The sequence below is a fragment of the Osmerus eperlanus genome, chromosome 17, assembly GCF_963692335.1.
Source record: "Osmerus eperlanus chromosome 17, fOsmEpe2.1, whole genome shotgun sequence".
Taxonomy (NCBI): Eukaryota; Metazoa; Chordata; class Actinopteri; order Osmeriformes; family Osmeridae; genus Osmerus; species Osmerus eperlanus.
Genome location: NC_085034.1, coordinates 12,929,313 through 12,953,100, shown reverse-complemented (window position 1 = coordinate 12,953,100; position 23,788 = coordinate 12,929,313). Strand labels below are relative to the sequence as shown.

The 23,788-nt window shown below is 47.3% G+C and overlaps 3 protein-coding genes and 1 long non-coding RNA gene across 7 annotated transcripts in view; 1 reads left to right on the top strand and 3 right to left on the bottom strand.

Annotated features, from left to right (window-relative positions):
* Positions 1-23,788, bottom strand: part of LOC134037547 (uncharacterized) — a 198,987-nt gene that overhangs the window by 159,531 nt on the left and 15,668 nt on the right. The gene's annotated exons all lie outside the window — the stretch shown is intronic.
* dus4l (dihydrouridine synthase 4-like (S. cerevisiae)) lies at positions 2-2,160 on the bottom strand. Its single transcript, XM_062483317.1, has 6 exons — positions 1,927-2,160; positions 1,716-1,837; positions 1,468-1,585; positions 1,206-1,328; positions 821-1,047; positions 2-400 (listed from the first exon to the last, which is right to left on the bottom strand). The coding sequence occupies exons 1-6, from the start codon at positions 2,004-2,006 to the stop codon at positions 144-146; spliced, it is 927 nt and encodes a 308-aa protein (XP_062339301.1). The 5' UTR covers positions 2,007-2,160; the 3' UTR covers positions 2-143.
* The window catches only part of cog5 (component of oligomeric golgi complex 5), a 114,608-nt gene continuing 93,190 nt past the window's right edge, over positions 2,371-23,788 (top strand). For all 3 annotated transcript variants that reach the window (XR_009932530.1, XM_062482850.1, XM_062482849.1), the window contains exons 1-6: positions 2,371-2,427; positions 2,732-2,871; positions 3,007-3,064; positions 3,643-3,697; positions 3,959-4,028; positions 7,672-7,792. Coding sequence is in view for 2 of the 3 variants with exons in the window: in XM_062482850.1 (XP_062338834.1) it covers positions 2,382-2,427; positions 2,732-2,871; positions 3,007-3,064; positions 3,643-3,697; positions 3,959-4,028; positions 7,672-7,792 (490 nt within the window). In the remaining variant the exon portion in view is untranslated. The remainder of the gene's footprint in view (positions 2,428-2,731; positions 2,872-3,006; positions 3,065-3,642; positions 3,698-3,958; positions 4,029-7,671; positions 7,793-23,788) is intronic.
* Positions 14,531-20,672, bottom strand: gpr22a (G protein-coupled receptor 22a). Of its 2 annotated transcripts, none has more exons than XM_062483524.1 (5): positions 20,132-20,672; positions 17,794-18,888; positions 17,055-17,181; positions 16,560-16,727; positions 14,531-16,326 (listed from the first exon to the last, which is right to left on the bottom strand). In XM_062483524.1, exons 3-5 carry the CDS (start codon positions 17,175-17,177, stop codon positions 15,280-15,282), a joined length of 1,338 nt encoding a protein of 445 aa, XP_062339508.1. In that variant the 5' UTR covers positions 17,178-17,181; positions 17,794-18,888; positions 20,132-20,672; the 3' UTR covers positions 14,531-15,279. The 2 variants fall into 2 exon arrangements, with proteins under 2 accessions (XP_062339508.1, XP_062339509.1); XM_062483525.1 differs by having other exon boundaries at positions 16,560-16,706.

Genomic DNA, 23,788 nt, shown 5'->3' with positions numbered 1-23,788 from the left:
AATCATTTAACTGAAAATTAAATATATTATTAAATTGAAAAGCACCTAAGTATTAGTCTGAAAGTACATCATCTTATACAAAAGTATAAAACAAGCATTTCATTCAAATAAAACAGAAAGCACAATACATGTCTTGTTTGCTCTCATGACGGCACTTTGCCATATGTGTTGTGGATGTAGTCTATGACGGCAGAGGTGCTGGCCAGGGAGTTGAAGACCTTCCTCTCTGGTTGAGAGCTCACCCGCTCTAGCATGTAGATGAGGTGGTGGTGGAAGCAGGTGAAGGGTGTTCCCTGTTTTAAGGCCACATCCACCCAGTCCCACACACACTCCAGGGGAGTCTCCTCGTACCCTGCGAACATGGATGGGTTGGCCAAAAGCCCTCGTGCAGCCATCACACCTGCAGGACAAAAGACACAGGGTGGGTGAGGGAGAGATCAGTGGCATGAGACCATTAGATTAAACTTTGTTACTGTGCATATGTACTAGTACAGAACCAGTAAAATGTAGTTAGCCTCTAAGCAGAAGTACAAATAGTAATGCCATATCAACAGGTATAAAGTGAGAACAAATTATAATGGCAATAGGTTAAATGGAACATGGACATCAAGGTTTTACACCTGCATGTTCTACACATTTGTGTACATGCATAAAGCCTGACAAATGAAAAACGGTGAGGCAATAATACTGTAGTAGTTATGTTATATTAACACGAGTAGTGGCTGACATTTCATGAGTCGATTAGTAACAGTAGGACTTTAAAGGTCAAGACCATAATCATGATTCAGCTCGTCCTCGAGACAGTCGCTAACACACTGACCGTCGACACCAGTGAGCTTGTGGGTGGACTCCACATCCCTGAGGTACTTGATGTCTCCGTTGGCGATGACGGGAACAGACACGCTGTCTTTGATGGTTCTGATGGCTTCGTAATGGACCGGCTGGTGGCGTTCGTCTGATGTCCGACCGTGAACCGTGATCCAGGACACACCGGCCGCCTCTGCCTTCTGACACAGATCCACTGTCTGCCTTAGGTCCTTATGGATTCTGTAGGGGAGAGGAGACAGATTGTGCTTACAGCAGTGGGATTTGTATGTATATATTAGGTAAATGGCCTGTCAAGCAAAGGCCTATGAATAATGTGATTGGGTTTGATTGTTGTAAATTAACTTTTAAATTAAACTTCAACAGACAAAGACCGTTACCTTATTTTGATGGAGGCTGTGTAGTTAGGATTGTCCACTTGATTTCTGACGTGGTGAACCATGTCCTTGACAAGTTCAGGTTTGTTTATCAAGCACGCCCCATAACCCTCTGCCATGGCCCACCTGAAAGCAACAACAACAAAAGACCTGCTTTAAACAATGAAGATTTTTCACGTCTTGTATTTAGATTACATTTTTTTAAATATCTGAAATCTATCTTCGTATGAAATGTAATGTGAAATAGGACATCTGTCACGTGCACCTCTGGGGACAGCCACAATTGAGATCCACTCCGTCAGAGAAGGGTGCTACCGCACAGGCTGCATCCGCCAACGTTTGGGCGTCGCTGGCAGCAAACTGCACAATCAGTGGGCGGTCGGCTGGTAAGAGAATAAGGGGGAAGGTAGATTTGGGAGAATAAAGCTGACTTGCGTAGTTAGGTAAGAAGCGACACATCGTGTAACATTGCTTATTTTGCAGTAGCCTACTGCAACTTAACGTTTAATTTACATTCACTTGTTGTAAATTCACTGTCTCTGGCCTTGATGGATCTCAGGAAGTCCGCAGAAACTATCATTGGAGTGAAGCAAATGTCACAGTCATATTTCCTCACCAGAGACCTGAATGCCAACCTGTAAATTACAAGAGGTACACATTTTGACATCCACTACCTTAGCAAGTTTAACAAAATGGCATGACTGACAGCATTTACAGCACTTACTTTGAATACCGGACCATTGGAGCACATATTTTTAGGACTTTGCCTTTTTCAAACAAGTCCATCACATTGGTATTCGTCATTTTGTATAAATATATATATATCTATATATATATATATTTTGTATCACGATTAAAAAAAATTGTGGGTCACGCATGCAGTATTAGCCAGTTGATACATTTAAGACAGTGAAACTGATAAATCTACAAACATCAACATGCGGCAGAAATGCTTGGGGGCGGTACTTCGTGACGAGTTTTACTTGCGACTTTCAGCTGTTGATTTTTTAAACATTTTTTACTTTAATTATTTTTTCTTAAAGGTGTTGCAATTTTTTCTTTGAACAATAGTCCGAATGCTTCTAGTGAACACAACATTAAAAATAATTACATTTGTGAAACCAAATATGTGTTTTGTCGATTGAATATGAAGTCATGGTACGTGATGAAGTGGCAATCATGGAGGAGAGTGAGGAAGCTTTCACAAATTCACTGCTAAAAGATGGTAATGTTACAATACTACGCTTTATGCTTGGTGTCGTTGTATTATGACAATATCTATAACAATGTGTGTATATAGTTTGCAATGTATACAGACCCTTACATTACATATAATAATGCACTTACGCAATAAACCACCCGAGGCTTGCTAACAGCAAGTGCAGGCATCTGTGGGCCACAGTAGTTGGCAAATTTAAAATGAGTGTTACGGTTCAGTTACCTGTAAACATTACTGTGGTTATCCACGACCTTGGCTGACAAACGTGTGCGTGAAAAAGGATAAAGGTCATTATTATTATTTTTTTCAGAATGCTATTCAGACTTTGTGATTGAGGACTTTGACGTGAAAACGTACACAGCTCAGGCTATTCATCATGCTGTCATCGCCGAACAGCTGGCCAAGTTGGCACAGGGAATCAGCCAGCTGGACAAGGAACTCCACAGCCAGGTAGCTCAATACACAAGCACAATAAGCGACCCCATCGAATTATATATGGTATTGTTACGATACACATTATGTACAACATCTAATTAAATGTGTTTCCCCTCAGCATTACTCTACAAACTTTATTCCTTGTGACAGGTGGTCGCCAGACATGAAGACTTACTTTCTCAAGCAACTGGGATTGAGTCTCTTGAAGGTAACACAGTTTTCTCTAACCGTTTAGATTCTACCTGATACCTCATTGTTTTTCTGTCCTTCCAAAGTCGGGGTGGTATGTTCAGGGCCGGTCCTTCCGATAGGAGACATAGGCAGCCGCCTAGGGCGGCATGAAGAGGGGTCCGGCAATTTCCCAAGTGCATACATTAATTAACCCGCCCGCACTACCAACAGGGGATGCCAACCGCGCCAAGTCATGTGTCCAGGGGGGGTTTGCTTTTGATAAATCTTGCCTAGGGCGCCAAATGTGCTAGGACCGGCACTTGGTATGTTTTGAATACATGTGCTGTGAAACTGTACTAGCTGTCAGACAAATATCCTTGCCTATTCACATATTGGCCATGTGGGGGCGGTATACTATTCAATTTGATCCTTCCCCAATCCCCTGATACACTCAAAGCCAAAGTGGTGCATAGATTTCAAGAGGATATTATTTGTCCAAAACGATAATAGTCTTGGACATAAAGGCTCCCATACAAAAATACATAAATTAGTTCAGAAACAGAAAGAAAATGAAGTGCATGCCTTAAGCGCTTTGTTTGTCTTGCTGTGTCTCAGGTGTCCTCCAGATGATGCAGACCAGGATAGCTGCCTTACAGGGAGCTGTGGACAGGTAGGTCCAAACCCCAGACATCACTATGGATCCAGGTCCATTCAATCAAAACCCCCAAAACACATTCAAACTCCCTTTTTAAATCCTTAGGTTGTGGGGGGGGGGGGGGGGGATCTTACATATTGTGAAAGTTATAATTATCATGATTAAGATTGAAACAATGCAATATCCAGTGCATGCTTTCAGGTCAGACCAAGGGGCCGAGGTCTGGGAGCTGTCACCATCATCCCTAAATCTGACATTATAATTTTTCTGCTCTAGGATAAGGACTAAGATTGTTGACCCTTACAACAAGATTGTCACCAGGACGGCCCAGCTGGCCAGATTACAGGTACAATTTGTCTTCTTCATTTTGACAAAGCGTGGCTCAAAAACCTACCATGAAGAAAATTACAATGGTTCCCAGTTGCCCCTGCCCGGAAGCGGGTCACCGGGGCCCCCCCCCCTGGAGCCAGGCCCGGGGGTGGGGCTCGATGGCGAGCTCCTGGTGGCCTGGCCTTTTCCCATGGGGCCCGGTTTTCTGTCTGTGTGAGACAACATGGGACCCCCTTCCAGTGGGATCACCATCTGCAGGAGGGGTCATGGGGGTCGGGTGCAGTGTGAGACGGGCGGGGGCCTTGGCAGTCCGATCCTCGGCTGCAGAAGCTAGCTCTAGGGACGTGGAACGTCACCTCGCTGGCGGGAAAGGAGCCTGAGCTGGTGCGCAAGGTAGAGAAGTTCCGGCTAGATATAGTCGGCCTCGCCTCAACGCACAGCATCGGCTCCGGAACCAGTCTCCTTGAGAGGGGCTGGACTCTCTTCCACTCTGGAGTTGCCCTCGGTGAGAGGCGTCGAGCTGGGATGGTAATACTTGCTTCCCCTCAGTTTGGCGCCTGTACATTGGGGTTCACCCCGGTGGACGAGAGGGTAGCCTCCCTCCGCCTTCGGGTGGGGGGACGGGTCCTCACTGTTGTTTGTGCTTACGCACCAAACGGCAGCGCAGAGTACCCCCCCTTTTTGGAGTCTCTGGGGGGGGTGTTGGAAAGCGCTCCTCCCGGATATGCCCTCGTCCTCCTGGGGGACTTCAATACTCATGTGGGCAATGACAGTGAGACCTGGAGGGGCGTGATTGGGATTGTTGGACTTCTGTGCTACACAGGGCTTGTCCATAACGAACACCATGTTTAAGCATAAAGGTGTCCATATGTGCACTTGGCACCAGACCACCCGAGGTCTCAGTTCGATGATAGACTTTGTAGTCGTGTCGTCGGATCTGAGGCCGAATGTCTTGGACACTCGGGTGAGGAGAGGGGTGGAGCTGTCAACTGATCACCACCTGGTGGTCGGCAACCCTCGGACCCGGTGGTGGACGCTGAAGGTGAGGGATGCCGTCAAGCTCAAGAAGGAGGCCTATTGGACTTTATTGGTTGGTAGGACTCCAGAGGCAGCTGATGTGTACCGGCAGGCCAAGCGGAAGGCGGCTTTGGCGGTCAAAAACCCGGGCGTGGGAGGAGTTCGGCGAGGCCATGGAGAATGACTTCCGAACGGCTTCGAAAAGGTTCTGGACCACCATCCGGCGACTCAGGAGGGGGAAGCAGTGCACTGTCAACGCTGTATATGGTGGGGATGGTGTGCTGCTGACCTCGACGGGGGACGTCCTGGATCGGTGGAAGGAATACTTTGAAGACCTCCTTAATTCCACCAACACGCGTTCCGACGTGGAGGCAGAGTCTGGGAACATCGGGGGGGTCCCTTCTATCTCTGGGGCTGAGGTCGCCGAGGTGGTTAAAAAGCTCTGCGGTGGCAGGGCCCCTGGGGTGGATGAGGTCCGCCCGGAGTTCCTTAAGGCTCTGGATGTTGTAGGGCTGTCTTAGTTGACACGACTTTGCAACATCGCGTGGACATTGGGGACAGTGCCTCTGGACTGGCATTCCGGGGTGGTGGGTCCCCTCTTTAAAAAGGGGGACCGGAGGGTGTGCTCCAACTTTAGGGGGATAACACTCCTCAGCCTCCCTGGGAAAGTCTATTCAGGGGTCCTGGAGAGGAGGGTCCGTCGGATTGTTGAATCTCGAATTCAGGAGGAGCAATGTGGTTTTCGTCCTGGCTGTGGAACTGTGGACCCTCGGCAGGGTACTGGAGGGTGCATGGGAGTTCGCCCAACCAGTCTACACATGTTTTGTAGATTTGGAAAAGGCGTTCGACCGTGTCCCTCGGGGGCTCATGTGGGGGGTGCTCCGGGAGTACGGGGTACTGGATTCCCTGATCGGGGCTGTTCGGCCCCTGTACGACCGGTGCCAGAGTTTGGTCCGCATTGCTGGTAGTAAGTCGAACTTGTTCCCGGTGAGGGTTGGACTCCGCCAGGGCTGCCCTTTGTCACCGATTCTGTTCATAACTTATATGGACAGAATTTCTAGGGGCAGCCAGGGCATTGAGGGGGTCTGGTTTGGTGACCTCAGGATCGGGTCGCTGCTTTTTGCAGATGATGTGGTCCTGTTGGCTTCATCGGGCCGTGACCTTCAGCTCTCACTGGAGCGGTTCGCAACCGAATGCGAAGCGGCTGGGATGGGAATCAGCACCTCCAAATCTGAGGCCATGGTTATCGACCGGAAAAGGGTGGAGTGCAATCTCCGGGTCGGGGAGGAGATCTTGTCCCAAGCGGAGGAGTTCAAGTATCTCGGGGTCTTGTTCACGAGTGAGATAAGGATGGAGCGCGAGATCGACAGGCGGATCGGTGCGGTGTCCGCAGTGATGCGGGCTCTGCATTGGTCCGTCGTGGTGAAGAAGGAGTCGAAAGGCGAAGCTCTCTATTTACCAGTTGATCTACGTTCCTACCCTCACCTATGGTCACGAACTGTGGGTAGTGACCGAAAGAACAAGATCGCGAATACAAGCGGCCGAAATGAGTTTTCTCCGCAGGGTGTCCGGGCTCTCCCTTAGAGAACCTGTAACCTTTGCTACCCTTACTGTCTAGCACCTCACTAGCAGTAGCACCTCACATCTCTCTAATGAAAATGTATGACGCTGGAGATTGAACATGCAGTGATACGCTATCCCTTTTGAATGGTCTTGTTTAATGTTTACGATGGCGCATGAACCAACCCCCCCCGCCCTCAAGTCACTGGACAGAGGAACCTGAACCAGGGGGGGGGGGGGGGAGCATCTGAGTGTTGACGAAGTGCGGTCGATGTGGAAGTTCTCTCACCTGTTCTCTCGCCCATTTCCTTTTCCCTCTTTTACTTTGTCCTTCCTTCCTTCCTCTCTCTCTGTCTCTCTGTCACTCTATCTCTGGGTCTCTGGGTCTCTGTCTTTCTTTTTTTCTCTCTCTCCTCCCTCAGATTCTCCTTATATCCCTTTCTGCTCTCTTTCTTGAGTCCAAACTCTGATGTGGGTGTGTGTTGAAGTCTGATTGTTATCCTTCCTGTGAACCTGACCCTCCCTGGACTCGCTCTGTCCTGTGCTCTCGGTCTGAGGTGTTTGAGTTGAGACTGAGATAGGGTCCGATAAGTCACTGCTGGATGCCACAAGGGTACCCCCCCGCCCTTGCGCGCACCTGTCTTCTCCAATTTTGTCCTCATTCACATCATGGCAGCCCATGATGTCACCCTCGGATACAGCAATCAGTTTGACACACGCAGGCACAGGGGAAAAACACATATCCTCTCCAGCTCACACACACACACCCACAGTGGACTAGATGCACCTCAAGCTTTCAGCTGCATCACCACCCCTTTCTCCTGCTTCTCCTCCTCTTTTCCCCAAAACAAAACACCGGTGACCTCTGTCTGTCCTTGCTCTCCGAGCATTGTGCTGACACTCGCCCTGCCCGCTGCCGTTATTGCTGCTGAGACACCTCATCGTCCCTGTCAATCAAATGGATAAAAAGTCGACCCTTCCAGGAGGGGGGAGCTAAAAGTTTGACCACTTACGTACCCTTTGTCTTACTTTTTGCTGGTCTGTCACTTTCTGTAACGACAGCTCCTGTCTCTGGCCTGTAGGTCGCGTGTGACCTGCTGCGGAGAATCATCCGGATTCTGTACCTGAGCAAGAGGCTCCAGGGGCAGCTCCAGGGGGGCAGCAGGGAGATCACCAAGGCTGCCCAGAGCCTCAACGAGTTGGGTGAGTTGGGGACCAACACTCTGGGGCTTTGTAGTTTTTTGGGGGGGAGGGGGCAGGAGGGGCTTAACACCTGAGGCTGTAGGAGCCAGATGTTTGGGCTTGGGGGCTCTGGAGGGTTTGGCTGGCACATCAGGTTTGTAACCCCCTTCCTAGAGGTGGTGTGTTGGTCGAAGGCTGGGGGACCTGGAAACTGTACTGTACATTGACAATCTCATGTGTACCCAGGGCTGTATCTACCATTGAGGACACAGAGGTCCAGACCTCTGTATTCTATTTGAGGTGAATATAAAAAATCATAAAATAATTGCTTGATAATAATTATTTGGTGCTGAAAACATAACCGACCTTCCCAAGTGACTGCTTGCTTGAGTTGACCAATGAACTTGGCTGGGGGGGGGGCTTTGCAATCCACTGTGCTGGACTCAGAGACATAGTTAAGAAAAAATTGTATTTTGCGCTCAAATTAATACCCAAAAATATTGCGGATTTATTATGGAAGTCCATATCTAGACGCAAATCAAACCTAGCCTAGGTCTGGGCCTTGTGGGCAGAGAAGGCAACTTAATCACACCATTTTACTAGTCGTCTGCCTGTAGTTCATTGTCATGATTCATCCCCACCCAGTCTGAAAAATAGATCCAGTGCGTGTTCGCACTTTGTTAAACAGTGGCCGTCCATCATGAGTAGGGATGGGTATCGAGAACCGGTTCTTTTTTAGAACCGGTTCCCAGTGAATCGATTCCTTGGAATCGTTAGCAAAATTCCTTAGCGATTCTGTTAACGATTCTCTGTGCCGTTGCGCATGCGCAAACTTTTATAGTTTATTCAGACAGACTGCAGCAAACATGGCAACTAAGAAGAAGCGTTCTAAAGTTTGGTTGTATTTCACACGACAAAATGACAACAACGCCACTTGGAACGCGTGTAAAAAGTATATTTCGTCGAAGGGAGGAAATACTACAAATATGAAGAACTGAAGAACTGTGTTGAAGAACTAAGAATTGAACACACAGCATGGAATGAAGTTACTGGAACGTCATGTGTTCGATGCATGCAGCAGCGCAGCTTACGTTTGCGGTTTATCTCTAACTATCTAAGGTAGAGCTAAACAGCTCAAAAGTGATCACAACCATTACTGTGTGAAGCAATTTGCCTTTATTGTGTGTAGTCGATCTAGTTTTCTTCTGTCCCGTCGTTTGAAGCATACATTTTAGCTCCGGCATTCGTCTCCCATTAGTATTGATCTTATTGATCATTTCACGTTATCGGGGCGGCGTGTGTTATCAGCAAACGTTCGCGTGTCGCATTATTAAACTGAGCATATCGATTTTTAATCCATTACTAAACTTAGCATTTTAATTGTTTAACCTTTTAATAGTCCTGTTAAATGTGCCTGAAAACGCCTAAACAACATACCCAAACTACATTGAAAGCTGTTGTTGAACCATTTGGAGTACATGCATGTAAATGGTCTCTTTTGAAAGGTGACACTGAAGTTATTTCCCTTGTTGTTAGGACCCCTGTAAGTCCTACTGGTGTTGAGTAATAGAAGCTTGAACACAAGGAAACTGAACGTTTCTATCTCCAACAAGATTTTGAAAACAGAGGCCTGAAGAGGCCTAGAGGTGGTAGGTATTAGCTCATTTCAGAGCCAGTCAAAGCCAGTTTGAGAAATTTGTTTAGAACGACTGTGTGTGTGGGGGGGTGCAGGACGCACAGACCTAGTTGACTGTAGAGGGGAGAATCGATAAGAGAATCGATAAGGAATCGAATTGATAAGGAGTCGGAATCGTTCAAATCTTATCAATACTCATCAAATCAAATTTCAGTTGTGGTGGTTGTTGTCGATGGACATTACCCAGAATTGAACATTTGGATGTTATTTATCAACTCCCGTGACAGTCACACTAGTTTGACAATGGCGGAAGCGTGACACACTCTCTGACTCAAGTTGAGAACAAGAACAAGTTGAAACTCTTGACAGCCAAATGCGGAGCGTTATGTAAACGATGTGTGTGTGTGTCCTGCAAGCTACAGAGTAACAGTAGGACTCTTGTGTACTCCGCTTAACTAGAAAGCGCTGTGTTTCCCAGAACGAGCCTTTTTGCATACTGTTCTGTCATTCAGACAGTCACATGGTCACACGTGTCTTTTTTTAATTCTACTGGTATGCTTTTAGGTCGTGGCGGCCAATCATGTGGACCGTGTTAAGAAAGAAGGGAGGAAGGAAGGAAGGAGGGAACATGATGATGATGATGAAAAGAGGGAGAGAGAAAAGAGAAGGCAGGGGAAAGTAGAGAGAGACACAGATGGACAGTGTGTGACAGAAAGAAAAATAAGAGGAGAGTAAGTGGAATTATGTTTTTAACTTCTGTCAAACATTACTCACATCAGAGCAAGCACGGTCCTCTCTTTCACACCGAACAAGATCCAAGGGTTTTTCTATTCCCTTTGTGTGTGTGTGTGTGTGTGTGTGTGTGTGTGTGAGTTTGTGCAATCTCATTGCACTTTCAAATTGGGATGAACCAAAAAATGTGTTCGCGTTTACTGCTAATTTCGTTCAGTGTTGTGTTAGACACAGTATGGGGAAAGGGGAGATGTTATCTCTTTCTCACTCTTGTCCTCAGCCCTTCTCCACTTCTGTCCTTCATCTCACCACCTGCTCCCTTCTGTTGGTTAACTTTCTTTAATTCTCTTCCCATAAAAGTCTTTCTTTATTGCCTCCTCTCTCTACTTTCCCTCTGTACCTTCCCTCTCTAACTCTCTATTTCACTCTCCCTACTCCTCCACCCTCACTTCCTCTCTCTCTCTCTGGGGTTGTAAACCTTGCCCCTTGCCCAGGGTGCCAAATGTGCTAGGACCACCACTGCTCCCTCCCTCTCCTGTAAGCAGGCAGTAATGGCAGTGTGTGCTGCAGGCCTGCTTCTGAAGCCCCAGTCTAATACAATCACACCACAGCAGCAGCCTAATGCAATTTACAACGCCTTGCTTCTGTCAACCACCGGACCCCGCAAGCAGGGTAGGAACACTGTACAGGTGGACACACTCACTCACAAGCGCACACACACACACATGGGCGCGCACACGTACCCACACACACACACACACACACACACACACACACACACACACACACACACACACACACACACACACACACACACACACACAGGTTGGGGGAAGGGCAGTTGAGAAGAAAGGAAGAGTGGATGGATGGAGGGAGCAGGGAGGATAGACATGGTGGAAAGGGCTGGTGAATGTAATGGCATGATTGAAGTGGAGGGTGTGTCCAGGGACAAGGCCAGTGGCATGCTGGTTTGTATGTGTTTGCGTGTGTGTGTCCCCGGCCGAGGGCGGGGACACACTAGAGCCTGCAATTGTTGATGGGGGGAATCAAAGTCAGCTAAATGTCAAGTGGCGGGTCTGTAAGTGCTGCCAACACAAAACAGGAGTGAGGTGGGAAGGGGTGGAGGTGACAGCGGGATAGAGAAAGGCAAGTAACAGTGAGACAACGCTAGGGGGTAGAGGGGGGGGGGGGGATTGAGGAAAGGAGATGTTCCAGATGAGTAAATCGAAACGAGATTTACTGGCACACACTCTCTTTTCACTAGCCTTATTCCTTGGATGATAATAGTGTTTCAGCTCTCCGTGTATCACTTACATGTCTGGGGACACTAGATAGCAGTCCTGACCAGAGCCACAAGTTGGTGTGTGTCATGGACTAGGATCAGATGTACTTCTCTTGTAGATTGTGTGGTCAATAGAATGAAGTCAGTAACCAGTGTTGTTGAGTCCCCTTCTCACAATGTCATTATTGTCGTCTTTGTCTCAGGCAATATTAGTTTCCTCCCCTCTACATTTACATTTACATTTAGTCATTTAGCAGACGCTCTTATCCAGAGCGACTTACAGTAAGTACAGGGACATTCCCCCGAGGAAAGTAGGGTGAAGTGCCTTGCCCAAGGACACAACGTCATTTGGTTGGCATAGCCGGGAATCGAACTAGAAACCTTCTGATTACTAGCCCGATTCCCTCACCGCTCAGACACCTGACTCCTAAGACTCTAAGGGAGCTACACTGTGACCTGTCAGAGATTTTCAGGAGATGAGGTGTCAATCTCAGTTCCCGGTCTCAGCTAGGTCCTGCCTGTCACTCTGCAGCTCTACAGCTTGAAAAAGCTGTAGTAGGAAATAGTGGAAAAGATAGCAGCGCGGTAGGCTACTGGAACATCCCTTCCTGGCAGGTTTGGTGTGGCTCTGGCCTTGGTGTGTTTTGTGACTTGGCTTCTGTAGAGCTGCTCCGGCCAGCCTGATAGGACACTTCAGAACACTCTAGAACTATCAGGACCTCAAAAGGTGTCAAAAGCGTTCTGCATATCGGGGACGGGGGGAGGATGGCAATAGAGATACAGAGGACAGAATAGAGAAAAAGAGGGGAGGGGAACACGAAGACAGAGGGAAGAAGGAAAAGGTTGGGGTGAAGGGTAGAAAAGAGGGGGAAGGAAAATGAGAGAGTGGAGGGCAAGGAATATTAAAGCATTTAGCGTGCCTGAGGTTGCTGGGTCACTGCACCGCTGGTTTTGGAAACGGTGTGATGATTTCAGATTCCTCAAAAGGGAGAAGAAATCCGCCCGTGGACCAAAACATTAAACGCCGTGAAGGCCCGGCGCAGATTCTTTCAAAGGTCTCTTCCCCCCCCCCCCCACACACACACATAGCTGGCATAGTGGTCTGATGATTCCTTTCGTGGTGCATCCGAGTCTGTGTGAGTTGTCGACTGTCAGTGAGGACAAATGACTCACATACTTCAGAGACAATAGCATTTCAGCTCATCCTCCTCCACTCACCTCTTCCATCTGCACATCCATGTACACATTTAGGCCCACCTTTTGTTGCGCGGGTCTACATGTAACTGTGAGTGTCTGTTTCCAGCCTAGTTAGCATATTCAGTAGCCTACAACACGTTCTGTGTAAATATATATATATTAAATGGTTCGGAAACTATCTGCTTTATTTCCGTGTTAGTCATTCACTTTCGCCTGACTTCTTGTGTCATCCCCACAGTGGAGCGACTGAACAGAGGGGGAGAGAGAGAGAGACAACCTATATTAAACGCTTTGATGGAGCCTCAGTTGACTCCAGTCAGTTCTGTTTTTGTAGTTTCTGGAAAACCACCAATAACAGAGCCTTATCATCATCCCTTAGAATTCATACAAAGAAAGAAGCCTGATTGATTAGATCGGGAAGTTGATGAGTTGTCTGACAGAATTTTGGCCTGCTTTTGACCTCTACAGAGGTTTTGGATCTTGGCCAACCAAACATTTTCCACAGGGGTTTATTTATATATATATCATGCAAGGTTAGATAAAAAAAAATATATATATATATATATATATTTAAAAAAAAATGTTTTATCTAACCTTGCATGCTCTCTCTGCTGATATGGCACAAGGCCAGCTCCCACACACGGAGCAGAACTAGCCGTGTCACACTGCTTGTTCTTAAATGGCTTTTTTGGTTCGAAATTGACAAGACGAAGATCACACACACTCGACCAGCACAAGGGCCTCTTTCGTTGGCAGTTAATACAAATGGCCAGTCCAGTGTCATGAAGCTATCGTTCAGATAATATGCATTGTGTGAGAATGCAATCTCTCCTCCCCTACTGCCGTTCTCATCTCTACGCTCCTATCACCCTCATGTCCTCCTCCAGCCCCCCCCCCGCCCTCCTATCTCCGCCCTGCCCACCTGCCCTCCAAAACCCACTCTCCTCCTCTCTCCTCCCCTCAGTGTTGGTATTCAGTGTGTGAGACCATGATGACCACATCCCCCTGGAGGGGGCCATGGTGACCTTCCAGTGTCAGCGTGGAGTGACTTTCCAGTGTCAGCGTGGAGTGACTTTCCAGTGTCAGCGTGGAGTGACTTTCCAGTGTCAGCGTGGAGTGATGTTGATGCATGGTCTGCCACAACCAAGCGCCCTTGGGGGTGATACATATAATGGTAGGGGTGGGGGGGCACGCAAGGGAGTAATGCTTTAGCACATGCACTTCCAATTTTACAATCGCACACTCTTAACACAGTCATGCTTGCATTGCATGCCCTCCCCACTACTGCCAGCCAAGGGCTTAAGAGGAGCAGTCACAACCTCCACGCCCACCCCTCCTCCCTCAAGACCAACACCTCTACTGGTTGATAGCTATGCGCTATCCCCAGACGCTAGCAGTTGATAGGGAAACAGATTGGTTTGACATTGGAGCCTGAGGTGATTTTGAAGGAAATCAGGGTTGTTATTGAGCTTGGTTTTGCCCGGCCGGACACCAGATAGGTAGATGGTAGAACGGCAGCTGGGTTATCACAAGGCCACAGAGGGAGATGGGGAGGGATCCAGCTGGGGTCATCTCAGGCTGGATCCCACATCTCGATTCCATGCAGAAATCCCACAGCCACATCCTGTCCTGGCCACGCCATGATCAATTACCAGATAGGCGTTTGATTGAAAAGTGCTGGCCATGTGCTGGTTCTCCCCTGCCCATCCCTTGCTTGCTCTTTCTCTGTGGTGACACACAAAACAGGCAGACGGTGACAGGAAACGGAAAACAAAATTTCCCTATAAATATTTGTTCAGCTTTGCTGCCTCAATGTCTTCTGTGCCCAAGTGCCCAAGCTCATTAAGCAAAATGGAGTGCTTGAGTGTGTGACTGAGTACTCTTCGTCTTGTTTTTTACGTTATTTATTTCAAAAAGGGACAAATATTTAGTCTTAAAGTATGAATGTATTTTTTCCTATACTGTACATGGCTGTACACATATAGTCTAATATATTACTTAAACAACGCCATGCAGTAAGTAGAGCCATTAAACAGCATTTTTAAATGTCCTTGACCCCACTCCATCATATCACACAATAAATAATAATAAATTATCCCCCTCAGGAGGCTTTACATGTAATACTCTTTCAGTTAAATTACGGTGTCAGTGCAGTGGTTTCCCTTTTAAAATGAATTGCAACTTCAGTCATTGTGTCCTTGTGTTCCACACCATTATTGCCCCCCTCCCCCGACCTTGGCTCACCTTTACCGACTCTGCACCCTTCCTTTCCATCCCCAGAAAATCGGACACTATGCACAATGAATCACAGACCCACAAACACAATCACTTTGTCACATCCAACAATGTGTCCACCTAGCTTCAGACCTTTTCTCTGATAAGATTTAGTCATAGTTTCTTCCACACAGTCCAAATTAATCCCTTATAGTTCGACTTAACAAATTGTCGAAGTTATTCCAAATGGTTTACTTATGCCATGTTATAGTTGTTCCAGATGGTTTCACGAATCCCACTTCATCTCAGTGGTTGAAAGTCATTTCAGCTAGAACATCTCATGCTAGTGAATTCATATGGTTTGGCATATTACATGTTCTCTAGGTTGTTCAATTTTGTCCATTTAACTTATTCCATATTGTCTCAATGCTGCTGTTCGGTTTCAACTTATTCCACATCCACGGAGGATAGACACTTCTGCCTGACCTCAGTTTCCTCAAAGGTGACCTTCTTGTTCCTCTTGGGGTCGATCCAGGAGTTATGGATCACCACGTTGTTAGGATTTGGGTCAGCCTCCACCACCGACACCACCCTCTTCTTCATCTTGCTCTTCAGAACCTTCTGGAACTTCTGCCTGGTGAAGGCGTAGAGCAGCGGATGGAAGATTGTGGTCCCGTAGGCCATGACAAGGAATCCTAACCTCAGCTTGACAGTGAAGTCGCTGGGGCCAGCGCTCAGGATAACCGTGTTGAGCACCGTGATCGGTGTCCAGCACAGCAGAAAGGTGGAGATGATGAGGAGTGACATCCTAAAGACACGCTTCTGCCGTTCCCGCCGCTCCCGGTGGCGTTTCACCGCCCTCCGCAACGCGATGATCACAGACACTGATGTCCGCATACCCAGTGGCGTGTTCCCTCCGCCTCTGACCCCCGCGCTGCCCTGGGACGCGTCCGTAGACTCGGCCTGTGGCGCCGTGGTCAAGGAGATTGTTTTTTTCTTCTTGGGCTTTTTCTTGGGTGGGTTGTGTTGGAAGCGTGTGCCTATGCGAATGTTCAGTGCCTGGAGGATTTTGTAGTATGTGACCAGCATGACCACAGCTGTGAAGAAGAATATGGGAATCTGGGCTAGCAAGTGGTAGTACAGTCCCTGTTCTGTGGTATACTCATTTTCAGGGAGCACGGTAGTCTGGTTAAAGCCATAGTCTGAGTCGGAATGGCTGAAGAAGCCCACCTCCATGAAGGGCACCAGGAAACTGAGGAACGATAGAGTCCAAATGGAGCCCAAGAGGGCTGCTGCCCGGCCCATGGTCAGCACACGGTTCGCGGGGCGGACGGAGATGTCGTAGCGGTCCACGGTGATGGCCAGGACGTTGGCGGCGGTGGCGACACTGGCGAAGGAGACGCAGGCCTCGTGGAAGCAGTCAACCAAGGCCGCATCAGCCCCCAAGGGGAGGAGTACCACCACGGTTGTCAGAGGGATGCACGCCACACACACCTGAAAAACAGAAATACAGAAAGTTCGATTCAATCATGAAAACACCAGGACACTTGTAGACTCCTAGATCTACAGCTGTAATCCTACTAAATATGATTGAAGATGAACTTCAGAGGGGAATATGGACTACAGAAGTCTCCATTATTGCCTCTTCCTAGGTTGAAGAAATCTAATTGTAAAGAGGTTTTTGAGCGGGGTTAGTTGTAGGAGTCAGCTAGGTTTGGGCCACCCACCAGAACGTCAAGAACGTGGAGGTTCATGGTGACTATGTTGGAGACGGAGCTGACCAGGTTCTGTTTCATGCAGTAGAGAACCAGCACGGTGAGGTTGGAGCTCAGACCCAGGACAATCTCCAGCAGCAGGAACCCAGTCAGAGACACCTGGAGAAGGAGAAGAAGGAGCTGAAGGAGGAGGCAGAGAGATGGAAAGGGGACTGTTGACTGGCTTTACTGGGGATCAGATATTGCCCTCTCCAAGAAATTTGCCAGTGGATCGAATAATTTTCTTTGCGGCTTCTAAAATCTATGAAAAACAGGTTTATACTGGGAAATTGTATCACGATACAATTGTGACAGTTGTCTTTTTATTCTAAAAGATTTTGTCTTTCAGTGGAGCAACTCCCTTGAACGACTCTAGTCACAAAATGTACCTGTCTGACTTTGAGCATGGATGTTATACCTTTAAACATCTGAACAATCTGAATTTGCCAGCAAAGTCACAATGTCTACCTGGAAACTGAGAGGGTAGGGCTCAACGGGTGGGGTCATGGAGTGGTCGGAGGGTTCCGCCATGTCAAGGACAGTCATGTTGCTCATGGTGGCTTCTGAGGTCAGCACAGGGGGGGTATGCATTATCCTGGGGAGAAAGGGGGAGAAACCAATCAGCATGGGCCTTGTCCAGTTTATGTATGACTACTTCTCTTTGGTTTATTTTCTCAATTTCTATTTTTGTGTGAGAGTAAACAAAAAGTCCCACAAAAGTTGTCCATTAATACTTCATAATACTTCAATTTCCATTCACTATTATTTTTCATTTATTTGTATTATGTTTTTATTCACAACTTAGTCTTGATGGAATTGCAGAAAGAGGGCCATTACACATCATTACAGTTGTTGGGAAGTCGGTGAAGGCAGACAGGGATGATTAACTGGAAGCTTGTTGTAGTGTTTGTCTGTCTTTATCTGTTTACGGGGAATGTCTAGGCTTATATTTCAGCAGTTTTCTTTTTTTGACCCATGAGTGTAATTGTTTTGGTGCTGCAGAAGCAAGGACTATGTTTGTTGTTGTGGTTGTGGTGTTCAATTCTCTGGACAGTGAAACTGAGTATACAGTATGTTGTGTCTAGAGGCCAATGTTGAGAACTGGCCTTGTGAAGTTAGAAGAAAACCCTTGTGAAGGGGTTTTCCCCTATAGATCAACATGAAAGTGAGGGTGATACACAGACCACAGTTCATAAAGCCTACTCACCCCTCCCATGAATACTTTCTCCACCTCAGGAGTACATTAAGCACTTTAGAGGGATTTTCCTGGCTCTCAGTAGAAAATCACAGGATCCCACCATTGTTTTACTGCATGGTGCTTTCACTGCCCTTTTTCAACACAGCTGATCCAGCCAGTACAGGCTTTTTTGAGTGGGTTGTATGGTATATCTCCTATGGACTTTAATTGATGGATCAAGTCCAGAAGAGAGTGTCTCTCAGAGAGTGTTTATCTTTATCACAGCAGTAAGTGAAGGACTGGGTCCAACACAGCAAGTATAAATGGATCATGACCTTTTACATCCACAGAAACATGGCATTTCAGCGAGGAGAGAGCACTGCCGGTTCTGTAAGCGGTTGTACTCACTCACACACACGTCTTTGAGTGGGCGGAGAGGACGGGCATGTCAGTCCACGAGGTTCTCGAAATCAATGATTTCTTTCATCCACCCTTTTTTCTAGTCTGTCATTTGTATTTTTTCGAAACCATGGGCTCTGATGTCCTCCGCTCCTCATAAAGCTCCCAGTGCCAGAACAATTCCAGACTCAGGTTATCCTGTCTTTTAGAGTAGAAGGGGGGAGCACACCTCTCTTTCCTTCAGTCAGGCTATACGGAAGGCTCAGTCTCTCCACTCGGTGTATAGACTATGCTCTCTGTATGTTTCGAATGTGGTCAGATGAATTGGTCCTTCAGTGTCTCCTCAAAGAGCTAGTTGAAGGTCCAGTATAGGTCTAATGACGGTTAATGGCCCTTATGTAGTTCATCTCAGATTCTATTGTATTCCACGGGAAGGAGGCCAGCTGACCTCGGGAGCACGCTCAGTTTGACCCAACCGAAAGGTCAAAGGTCACAGACCAAACATTCTGCAGGGTTAAAATAAACAAACTCGAGGTAGGCGGACTGCCCAAATGTGGAACATCAGAGGAAGAATCAGGTTAAGAGGAGAGAGGTCAAGGGCCTTGACATCTTGGACTTTTTCTTTCACTTTTTCTTCTTTCCTTTATCACGCTGTAGAAGAGAGGGGGAATGACATAATGGTGACTGTCTGTGCGACTCCCTCTCCATCACTGTGTCCCCTTAATCCTGTACAACAAAGAGATGGGGAGAAGGAGGGAATTTTAATGAAAGGAAAGTCTTGAATGAGTGACTGCAAGCCAAGTGTGCCACTTGAGATCCTAAGGCTACCTAATTGGTGGTCGCCATTATCCTCTATCTAAACAATCGGACTGTCAGTCATCCACTTTGAACTCATCAAGAGGTTGGGGTTTTAAACAGTGGGTTTTCTCTGTTTCAGAGCTTTCATCAGCTGGTGTTAGATTTGTTTGCGTGTGTAATCAATTATTTTGCTATCTTTGTTGGGTGTCCCTACGGCATTTGTTTTGCAAATGAACGCTGTGCCTGTGTACAGGTCCTTTGTGCCACCATCTCTCTCTTTCTCTCTCTCTCACTCTCTTTTCTTTTCATCCTTTGTAATTTTTTCTGTTTCTTGTCATAGTTATAGCACAGCATGAGAGGGAGGTGGGAACTAATGCTGATGACACCAATCCATATGACAGAGCAGATGAGAGCATATGATCCAGAAATGATGATCTACAACTAACATTTTGCATAGCAAGACACACTGATCATTCAAAAGGCCCCTCAGTTATTTGGTGAATGCACAGGATGGCTGCATGTGTGTGTTCATTGATACAAAGTGTGTGTGTCTGATGTTGTGTGAACTCTGTGTGTGTGCATGCAACTCCCAAACTCATGAGTTGAAGACTCATGAGTTTGAGCAGCTCCTTCATTCTAGCACAAAATCATTCAAAGCCTCGATTACTTCAAATTGCGCCAAAGTCGGCAAGTGTTGAGGGGAGCAAAGTGCAAGGTGATCCCTGTGGAGGAGAAGGTGTTGTATCAGCCCAGTTATCTCCCCGGTGACTGAATGCTCTATCTGCTTCACACAGAACTCAGACAGGCACAAATGAGCCACTACAAATACCACCTCCACAGTTTGGAAAGCCTTGGCCATGTGTATAAGTTAGTCGCCAGCTATTTTCTGTTTTGCAGTGATGGATTGTGATTGTTTTGTGTTCTGTGTATGCTCTGTAGCCTCCTCTGTCCATGCAATTACTGTTGTCATTGTGGTTGTGTGGTTCGTGCAACAGTTTCAACTAACAATCTGACCACACTGGTCTTGTGTACACTATCAAAAGAAAAGGACAGTTGTCTTCCTAACATGATTTGAGACAATAGCTGTTATTCATGTCCATTTGGAATGACACGTCTGCAATTGTGCATTTGCGTCGAACCGGTACAGTTAAAAAGAGTGTGTGATATTTACCTCTCAGACAGCTAGTGGTCCTTCTAAGATCTCCTTGTCCTCCCCCCGCCCTTCAACTCTTAGTCTCCACAGACAAATTATACGTTAGGTCGACCGGAGACTCTTCGTCAGGTGTGACTCGGCAAACTGCAGGGCTGGGGACAGGAAGCTGAGGCTGTCTGTCTGAGGGGATGGAAAGAGGTGCAGAGCCTTAATCCCGTATCTCCACGATTGCTGTCGGTGGCTGGCCAGGATACGCTTTAGGGATCCAGGCTTGGAAGCACAAACACGCGCTCTCCTTCTCCTCTTCTCTGTTTTCTCCCTCTCTGCTGTGCCACTCTCTGTCTTGCCCTGGCTGTTAGGCTCCCCCTACCTCCCTCTCTCTTTATCTCGCTCGCTTGGTCTCTCTCCCTCTCTCTATCCCTCTCTCTCTGTCTACAAGCTGTAATAGCCCTTCCTACTCATCTTCCTCCTTTATATCCAGCAGTGTGTCTTTGGCTCTCTTTGTCTCTGTCACTCTCTGGTCTCTGTTTCTCTGATCTGTTCCCTTAGCATCAGCTCTGGTTTTGCATGATGCTTTGCTCTCTCTCTCTGTCTCTCTCCCTGTTTCATTTAGGGATGCACCGAATCCAGGATTCGGTTTTGGATTCGGCCGAATATTGGGATTTTTGACGGGGTTCGGTTTCGGCCGAACCTTAGAATTTCCGTTTCGGCCGAACCCTAAGTGCGCTACGCTGGTCGACATAATGACGCCGCCGTTGATTATGGGAAGGTGTTTACGTAGGTGGACCGTTCAATGCAGTAGGCTGAGAGAAAGTGAAATTGGAACTTGTGAGCAGAAAAAGTGTTGTTTGGCAGTGCTTTCAGTCAAAAGAAGGAGATTCAAATCGATCAACATGTTCAATATGCAATGCCGATTTGTCTCATGGTGGCAAGGACCCTAAACTATACACAACATCTCTGCTGTTAAAACATTTGCGTATGAAACATCCAAAAGAAATTCAAGAAAACTAAAAGGCAAATATTTTGGATATTGATTGGATCTTGAGATAGGGTAAACATAGGCACATGGTAATTGTCAAAAGTTTTTCCCACTTGTCTTCCTGGCATAATGTTGCCTATTCTTTTTTTTTTTTTACAGTATAAAAAAAAACACTACTGTGGACGTTGTTTACTTCATTAATGTGTTTACTGTGTTAATGGACTGAGGATGGGAGTAGGATTCGGTATTCGGATTCGGACAAATCTTAAATAGTGGATTCGGTATTCGGCCGAACCCCAAAAATCTGGATTCGGTGTATCCCTAGTTTAATTTGACTATATATATAAATATATATATATTTTTTTTTATTGACTAGTATTTTCAGCTGCTGGTTCTTTTTGTAATACATGCGCCACCAATTATGATATCTCTCTCATCCTCTATCACTTTCTCAGTCTTTCTTTCTCTGTCCAACTGTCTCTTTTTCACACACTTTTTGCCATTCCCTATGGCAGTCTTTCTCTCACTTGCGCTTGTTCTCTCACACACAAACACTATCTCTACTCTTTGTCCCTCTTTCATGCTCGCTTTCTCGCTCATACTCCCTTCACAAGCTCTGTCTTCCTCTATCCCCCTCTCCCTCCCAACACCTTTGTATTTGCGTTCCCCCAGAGAGCTTAGCACAGTAACCGTGGCGTTGGTAAGGGGAGCTCTTCTCTCGCGTTCGGGGAAACCAGGAGGACCTTTGGCCTATCCTCAGGTGTCAGTGTTTGCCGAGCCGCCCGATAGGATGGGGCACAGGGGCTTAATTGGCCCAATCGAAAGGCAGGCATATCATCTGCCAGATTCTCCTGTCCCGGTAGCCACTCTGTTGTCACAGCCAACCCCCCTGGCATTGGCATGACAACGGTGGCGGCAGTTTTTCCAAAGTAGGGCTGCTGAGTTAGAAATTCTCAAGCACTATCAGTTCACTCAGGGTAACCGTGTAGGGAGAAGAAATACTCTTGACTCTCTTAACAGGCTCCACTAGGCTACAGGAATTTTCTAAATATGTTGGAGTGGTAGCATCTCTATAGGAAGTATAATGAACTCCCTCTTTCCACACCTCTCTTTTCACAAAAGAAGAGTAGGGAGAGGTTTGGGAAACAGAGAGAGAGAATACATTTACATTTATTCATTTAGCAAACACTTTTATCCAAAGCGACTTCCAAGAGAGAGCTTTACAAAAGTGCATAGGTCACTGATCATAACAACGAGATAGCCCCGAACATTGTGAGCAGCCAAAACATGAAGCATACATTGTGAAAACCAAATAAGTGCCAAATGGAAGAACCATAAGAGCATGCAGTTAAACAAGTTACAATTAAACAACATGAAACTCAAAAGTGCAAGTGTACCTGTAGAAAACAATCAACAGTAAAAAATATTTCACATCGAGTACAAGAATTTAAATCCGTTACAACCAACCAACAAGAGCAAAAAGTCTCTCAATAAGAGTCATTATGATCCTGGAGGAAACTAACATCAGCTCCAGCCAAGCATTCCTAAGTGCCGTTGTACTCCCGGAACAAGTGCGTCTTGAGCCTTTTCTTGAAGGTGGGGAGACAGTCAGTGTCCCTGATGGAGGTGGGGAGTTGATTCCACCATTGGGGGGCCAGACAGGAGAAGAGCTTGTGTTGGGACCGGGCGCTCTTGAGCGGTGGGACCACCAGACGTTTGTCAGAAGAAGACCGTAGGTGGCGGGTGGGGGTGTAAGGCTGGAGGAGAGACTTGATGTAGTCGGGTGCAGTCCCGTTCACCGCTCGGAAGGTCAGTACCAGAGTCTTGAATCTGATACAGGCCGTGATGGGAAGCCAGTGGAGGGAGATGAGGAGCGGGGTAACATGGGAGCGTCTGGGTAGATTGAAGACCAGACGGGCCGCCACGTTTTGAATCCTCTGGAGAGGGTGGGTTGCGCATGCTGGGAGACCGGCGAGCAGCGAGTTGCAGTAGTCCAACTTTGAGAGGACAAGTGCTTGGATTAGCAGCTGGGTGGAATGCTCAGACAGGTATCTCCTGATCTTCCGGATGTTGTAGAGGGTGAATCTACACGACCGGGAGGTCAGCAATGTGGGCTGTGAGGGAGAGTTCGTCATCCATGGTCACCCCGAGGTTCCTGGCAGAGGATGAAGGGGTCACCGTCGCAGATCCCAGGGTGATTGAGAGATCGTGGGAGATGGAGGGCTTGGCCGGGATGATGAGAAGTTCTGTTTTGGCGAGGTTCAGTTGGAAGTGGTGCTTGGTCAACCAGTTGGAGATGTCTGCGAGGCAGGCCTCAATCCTAGCTGAGATCCCGGATCAGTCGGGGGGAACGACAGGTACAGCTGCGTGTCGTCAGTGTAGCAGTGGTAGGAGAAGCCATGGGAGGTGATGATCCGTCCAAGCGAGGTCCAAGGACGGAGCCCTGTGGGACACCAGTGGAGAGCTGGCGGGGTCCTGACACTTTGCCTCCCCAGGAGACCTGGTAGGATCTTTCCGACAGGTAGGATGAGATCCAATGAAGTGCAGTGTCAGTGATGCCCATTTCAGAAAGTCTGGCGAGCAGGATCTGATGGTTAACCGTATCAAACGCTGCAGAAAGGTCCAGGGTCACTCACCTCGCTCGGATGAGCGAGGTGAGTGAGAGAATGAGTGGTTGACGGAGAGAGCAGCTGGAG

Bases quoted from the DNA above. Each gene is read 5' to 3' on its own strand.
- dus4l (XM_062483317.1), bottom strand. From the start codon at position 2,006: ATGACGAATACCAATGTGATGGACTTGTTTGAAAAAGGCAAAGTCCTA. The intron at 1,586-1,715 runs GTAAATTAAACG...TTCTCTTACCAG, and splicing joins TGAATTTACAACAAGTGAAT to CCGACCGCCCACTGATTGTG. The intron at 1,329-1,467 runs GTGCACGTGACA...TGTTGCTTTCAG, and splicing joins AATTGTGGCTGTCCCCAGAG to GTGGGCCATGGCAGAGGGTT.
- gpr22a (XM_062483524.1), bottom strand. From the start codon at position 17,177: ATGCATACCCCCCCTGTGCTGACCTCAGAAGCCACCATGAGCAACATG. The intron at 16,728-17,054 runs GTAGACATTGTG...CTCCTCCTTCAG, and splicing joins CCTACCCTCTCAGTTTCCAG to CTCCTTCTTCTCCTTCTCCA. The intron at 16,327-16,559 runs GTGGGTGGCCCA...TCTGTTTTTCAG, and splicing joins TCCACGTTCTTGACGTTCTG to GTGTGTGTGGCGTGCATCCC.